Source organism: Anarrhichthys ocellatus, unplaced genomic scaffold (genome assembly GCF_004355925.1).
Source record: "Anarrhichthys ocellatus isolate YVR2014 unplaced genomic scaffold, GSC_Weel_1.0 scaffold3282, whole genome shotgun sequence".
Lineage (NCBI taxonomy): Eukaryota > Metazoa > Chordata > Actinopteri > Perciformes > Anarhichadidae > Anarrhichthys > Anarrhichthys ocellatus.
The window spans coordinates 1-5,945 of record NW_022283256.1 but is presented as its reverse complement, the minus strand read 5'-3'; the positions used below and the strand labels follow the sequence as shown (position 1 = coordinate 5,945).

Here is a 5,945-nt window from a genome sequence, read left to right as displayed (position 1 = left end):
AGAGGTACATATTGTACTTTATACTGTACTACATCTCAGAGGTACATGTACTTTTTACTCCACTACATCTCAGAGGTACATATTGCACCTTTTGTACAGTGTGGTATTGATACTTTGAGTTAAGTAAAGGATCTGAATACTTGTACTTCTTGACCTTTTGTCTCTGCTGTCTGCAGCGATGTGACTGATGTGAAGTGACTCCACAGAGGAGAGGAGATGATGAGATAAATTCGAGGAACTTCTAAGTAAGTAAAGATCCTCATCACTCAAGCTGGACGTCTCTGAGATGTGTCGTCACTTTAATGTTATTGTGCAAGACTTTCATATAAATAGGAAAGAAAACAAAAAATATACGATTGTACAACTGGAATAAGAGCACTTAAACAGAAATCATTATTTTACTTTAACCTGCTCGTGTCCATCAGGGCAGAATGTCCTCGGGCCACAGGCAGCGGGACGTAGATCCGCAGCGCCCCCTGCTGGACGGGGAGGAGGAGGACGAGGAGGAGAAGGCGGCGGTGGCGTTGGAGTTGGAGAGGAGTTCCCGCGGTGAGGACGAGCGACGGCTCTGGTTCATCCAGGACTGCTGCGGCATGGTGTGCGCCTTCATCACCTGGTTCCTGGTCTTCTTCGCCGACTTCGTGGTCACCTTCGTCATGCTGCTGCCCTCCAGGAGCTTCTGGTACGCCGTGGTCAACGGGGTGCTGTTCAACAGCCTGGCGGTGCTGGCGCTGGCCTCGCACCTCCGCACCATGCTGACCGACCCGGTGAGGGAAGCTGACGGGACGCCAGCTGGAGGAGTTTGATTTAAAATATATAATAATGAAATGTTTTCATCGAGTCTCCTCCTCTCTTCTCCTCAGGGAGCCGTTCCTAAAGGAAACGCCACTAAGAAGTACATGGAGAGTCTGCAGCTGAAGCCCGGAGAGGTCATCTACAAATGTCCAAAATGCTGCAGCATCAAACCAGAGAGGGCTCATCACTGCAGGTCAGACGGTCGCAACCTTTCACTGATTTGGGAGTTTTTTTCTGAATCTGAAGCAGAACGAGACTCTGAACTCTGAACCAAAAGAGGCTTTAAATGTCTATTTATATTCATATCATGTATTTGTTCTGATAGTTTATCTTCTGGTTTGAAGAAAAGACACAAAAAACAAATCTCTTCTGTTCATGAAGATATTACATAGTTTACATTTGGTGAGGATAATAAATTCCTTTTAACTCAAGGGTCCACTTACAAGCTTTATCTGGAGCTTTCTACCATATATCACAGAGCTGCGAGGATCCATTGTTTGGACTTCTTGTACGCGTCGGCTTTAAAAACGAGGGCATCAAAGGTCAGGCAAAGGAAGGCTTTGTCTTTTTTTGACATTTATATGAAACTCGGCGAGAGAAGAAGAAGCACCAACAATGGAGACGATTGAAAATGTTCCTGCTATGAAGCAGAGATGAACTTTTTATCTCTAAATCCATGATTCCATTTTAGTCTTTAATTATAAGCTCAATATTTACATTCATGGCAAAAGTGACTGGATATCGAAAATGTTTTGTTTGTTAGAGGAAGACTTGAATTAAGGGGAGCAAGAAAAAGAAACGGAGGATCTGTTTACCATCTTGTTTTTGATTGGAAAGAATCAAACTCCTGTGGCTCCTTGTCTTAAACTTGTTTCATCTGTTAGAGATGTAAACAAGGGCGCTGTGGTGTTGTTAAAGCTGTAAATGAGTTCCTGTAGCTCATGTACTTCCATGTTCTCTTCTTCTTCTACAGTATCTGTAAGCGCTGCATCCGTAAGATGGACCACCACTGTCCCTGGGTCAACAACTGTGTCGGGGAGAAGAACCAGCGCTTCTTCGTCCTCTTCACTGTGAGTTCATTTACAACCAATCTAACCAATCAGACGTCCACTCGCGTTAAATATTTAAGGGAAACTACAGATGTTGTGGTTTTGTCATTTAGACGGACAGGGTTGTAAACATTCCATCATAAGCTATTATTACTCGTCCTTCATCCAATACACTTCATCTCTCTCCACTAGTGAGAGTAAAGATCTGGTGTTTAGACACAGTTTTAGTTTGGAATTTCAGAAATAATTACATCTGTGTTGTAATATAATTTGAGTTTTTGACAGACGACTTCTCCTGGTCGTTTTATTATTTAGTTCTGAAGGCTGAAGCTGAGCTCTGCTGCCACACGTGAGTCTGGAGATGCTCCACCGTCTCCAGACAGTGAAATGACGGACGGCCTACAGATGTTCTCGTCACTGTTGAATAAATACTCGGTTAACTAGATGTCTGCGCTCAGCCACAGAGTTTAGAGAGACTGAATAGGAACCGATATCAAAATGTTCCTGTTGTTTCTTCGTTTTTATGTTTACTAACCCATGAAGACATTCATACTATCTGGCAATGAAACGGTCTCTTGCCAGTTTAAAGAACCTGCATATACACACTAATGTTGTAGGAGAAAAGGCTTCATGTGTAGAATGTAAATGTGAGAGACATTTACGGGTTTGTTGTAAATAACAAAAAGGTTATTTTGCTGCGTGGTTCAGTGACATGTTTTCCTTTTCTTGACGTCGGGAACCAGCCAGTCTTCATCTGCTGACTGAGGAAACAACAATGGTGACGTGTGTGTGTGTGTGTGTGTGTGTGTGTGAGAGACTAGTTTAGACGATGTTTAGAGCTGTTTTGTTCATAGATGATACTCATTAGTACTCGTGTTAGACGTTCGGCAACACAACAGGCTGAACCTGAGAGAAGTATTCCCTGTTCGACCCCCTCAGACTCTGAGGCGTTAACCCACCCACAGAGTGAAGAGGTCTGCTTCTCTTCCTCCACAGATGTACATCTCTATGATCTCCAGTCACGCTCTGGCTCTCTGTGGGTACCAGTTCATCACCTGCGTCAGAGTCCAGTGGAGAGGTGAGTCCTAACGGAGGATTTAAACTCCATTCATCTCAGCTGTACTTCACGGTGTTGTGTTTCTGTGGAACAGAGTGCAGTGACTTCTCCCCGCCGGTGACCATGATGCTGATGATCTTCCTCTGCATGGAAGCCCTCCTCTTCTTCACTTTCACATCTGTGATGTTCAGCACTCAGCTCCACTCCATCTGCAACGACGAGACGGTGAGGACGGGAACTCATACATTTAATACTGGATTATGAATAATGAGACGTTTTATCATATGAACAAGGTTGTGTGTATCTGTGTGTGTGTGTAACGAGGTTGTGTGTGTGTGTAACATGGTTGCGCGTGCGTCTGTAACGTGGTTGCGCGTGTGTGTGTGTAACGTGTGTGCGTGTGTGTGTGTAACGTGGTTGCAACCTGGTTGCGTGCGTGTGTAACGAGGTTGCGCATGTGTGTGTGGCGCGGTTGCGTGTGTGTGTAAAATTATTGTGTATCTGTGTTTCAGGAGATCGAGCGTCTGAAGAACGAGAAGCCCACGTGGGAGCGCCAGACTCGCTGGGCTGGTCTGAGGTCAGTGTTTGGAGGCCGCCCCTCTCTGCTGTGGGTCAGTCCCTTCGCTGGACTCAAACTACCAACCCTGCTCCCCAGACGCAGCTGGAGGGGCGGGGCAGAGTTCTCCGTCTGACGAGCTGTCAATCAAATCGCCCGACCAACCACAGCGCTGGTGAAGAACCCAAAGAGTCCAGATGGGTTCTGCAGAGACTTCTGAGCCGGAGAGAAGAACCAGGTTCAGACCACAAGATGTTTGGGCTCCATCTTTAAATCTTTTACCTCCTTCCTGTCAGCTGGGTGGGGGGGGGGGGGAATGTACATCCTGGTACTTAAGACCAACAAAACCAGGACCCACATGACGCTACTGGAGGTCTAAAACTCAACGGGAAGCTTTTAAAGAAATCATGTTTGAATTCTTCCATCAATACGTTAAACATTTAGATGTTTTCAATCCCAAAAATTCCTCTTTTTTTCTTTCCTTAAAGGTGCAATTTTAGTTTAAAACAATCAAAACATGAACGAACATCATGAGAATGTGAAGATTTACAGTGTTGACGTCTACGTAATGTGTTGCAGAGACATCTACTGAGATTAGCATGCTAACCAGCTAGCGTCAGCCCGTCCTGCCTGTTTAATACCACCTGTACCGGTAGAGAGTCACTGAAGGTGACGGTTCAGGTTCTTATTCGACTAACATTCGACTTTGACGATTTAATCGTCAGATCTGCAAAGTTTCTCCACAAAGAATCAAACTAAAGCACCACTTTAAATGTTTACCAGAGATGTGCTCTTAAGTTATTTGGAAATAAGAAAATGACTAATTGACTCATTAAATGTTAGTCGATTGAGACCAAAAGTACTTCTCAGTCGTTAGTGTTTCTATTGGAGTAGATGTCGCTAACTCCAGTTAGCTCAAATTCAGCCGATGCTAACTACAGATTGAGATATCAGCGTTATTTTGACCAGCTCTCTGACTTTCAGCAGTTTGGTTGACTTTAGCGTGCAGTTGTCTTTTTATTAATAACTAATAAATGTGGATTTTATTTATTTAGAGGGAATTTATCAACTTATCAATTTATATCAACTTCAGTTCAAATGAGACGCAACGATGGAACAACCAGAGGCTTTGCAGTGTGCTGGTGCAGCTCATTGGTTGTTTCTTCTGCGATGAAAACTCTTTTCTGGCTGCGTGAACTACAAACCACGGAGCGTCAGTGGCCTTTGATTGTTTAATTTATTGGACAAATGGTTACGACACAAACGTTTAAATAAAAGTCTCTTTGGATGTTGTTTCCTCAGAATACACGACACATTTTTGAGTTCAATCACAAACCTCTTTTACCTTTTCCTGTTTGTTTTTTGTGAGTCTTCTCGACGACTCAAATGTCTCGTTACAACTCGCTGAAAACCACCTGAGCCCTCTAAAGGTTTCATTCACAGAGAAGTGATCGTAAAGGTTGTTGTTCCTAAACTCCACCGGTGTTCCTCGTGAATGTCGTAAATGCTGAACTAACATCCTGTCTAACCTTCATCCTCAGCTGTACTTTGTGTTTAGTGTGAATTTGTAAATAGCAACATGCTAGCACGCTAAACCGAGAGCCGGGTGAATGTTACAGCAGCAGGTTAGCATTTAGCTCAAAGCAGGCACAGTGATGCTAACAGCCTCACAGAGCTGCTAGCATGGCTGCTGACTCGTGAGTCTTGTTTACTTTCAGAAACTCATCAGAACTACAAATATGTAATAGTGGACTATCTGCTCTGTTGATGAATGATCTTTAATCACTTGTTGGTGCCACTTAAGAACAAACGAACGGTTCCTTCATGAAGGCTCAGCTCTCTCTGACACTTCTACTGTTTGGAAAATGTAAACTGCTGTTTGATGTTTGTGGAGAACAGGAAATGCTTTGGTCTGTATGTGACGTCGGTACAATCTGTCTCAAACTACAACCACCAATCAGGACCGGCCGGCTGGTTTCAAAGTGTTTCTCTGGTTACGTCATGCTTCCTCCTCCTGCTGCTGCTGCTCAGGGGAGTTTTATTTACTGTTTTTTCAATAAATTATCTTCCACAAACTCTTTTAAAAGTATTTTTTTACTTCTCCAAATTTAATCAGAGTGTCTGCAGGTCCTGAAAAACGGTCTTGAATTGTCTTAAACACAGAAAAAAGCCAATCAGTGCCGTGCTGCAGATATTTGTTTTTAATTGTTCTGATATTTAAATAAAAGATCCTTAAGTCTAAATTCAAACCTGATGGAAATAGAGAGAATGTGTCATTTTACAGAATGTATTTGAGCGGCTGTACTATATTTGTTATGAGAGATTTCGGAGCCTTTTTATAAGTTGATTAAAGTGAGTTTCTTTCTACCTCTTTAAAGAATCTCAGCTTCTCTCTGGTTTTTATTTCGTCTAGATTCTTTTTGTTCTGACAGTTTAACGCCAAGATATCCTGAACAACTTCTGACCTGATTTTACTAGTCTACTCTGG

At 43.1% G+C, this 5,945-nt stretch overlaps 1 protein-coding gene across 1 annotated transcript; it reads left to right on the top strand.

Annotated features, from left to right (window-relative positions):
* Positions 1-28: 28 nt before the first annotated feature.
* LOC116378869 (palmitoyltransferase ZDHHC7-like) lies at positions 29-5,904 on the top strand. The gene is made up of 7 exons (XM_031840777.1): positions 29-245; positions 426-767; positions 864-988; positions 1,769-1,865; positions 2,841-2,922; positions 2,996-3,126; positions 3,414-5,904. The coding sequence occupies exons 2-7, from the start codon at positions 432-434 to the stop codon at positions 3,591-3,593; spliced, it is 951 nt and encodes a 316-aa protein (XP_031696637.1). The 5' UTR covers positions 29-245; positions 426-431; the 3' UTR covers positions 3,594-5,904.
* Positions 5,905-5,945: the final 41 nt, after the last annotated feature.

Bases quoted from the DNA above. Each gene is read 5' to 3' on its own strand.
- LOC116378869 (XM_031840777.1), top strand. From the start codon at position 432: ATGTCCTCGGGCCACAGGCAGCGGGACGTAGATCCGCAGCGCCCCCTG. The intron at 768-863 runs GTGAGGGAAGCT...TCTTCTCCTCAG, and splicing joins GCACCATGCTGACCGACCCG to GGAGCCGTTCCTAAAGGAAA. The intron at 2,923-2,995 runs GTGAGTCCTAAC...TCTGTGGAACAG, and splicing joins CGTCAGAGTCCAGTGGAGAG to AGTGCAGTGACTTCTCCCCG.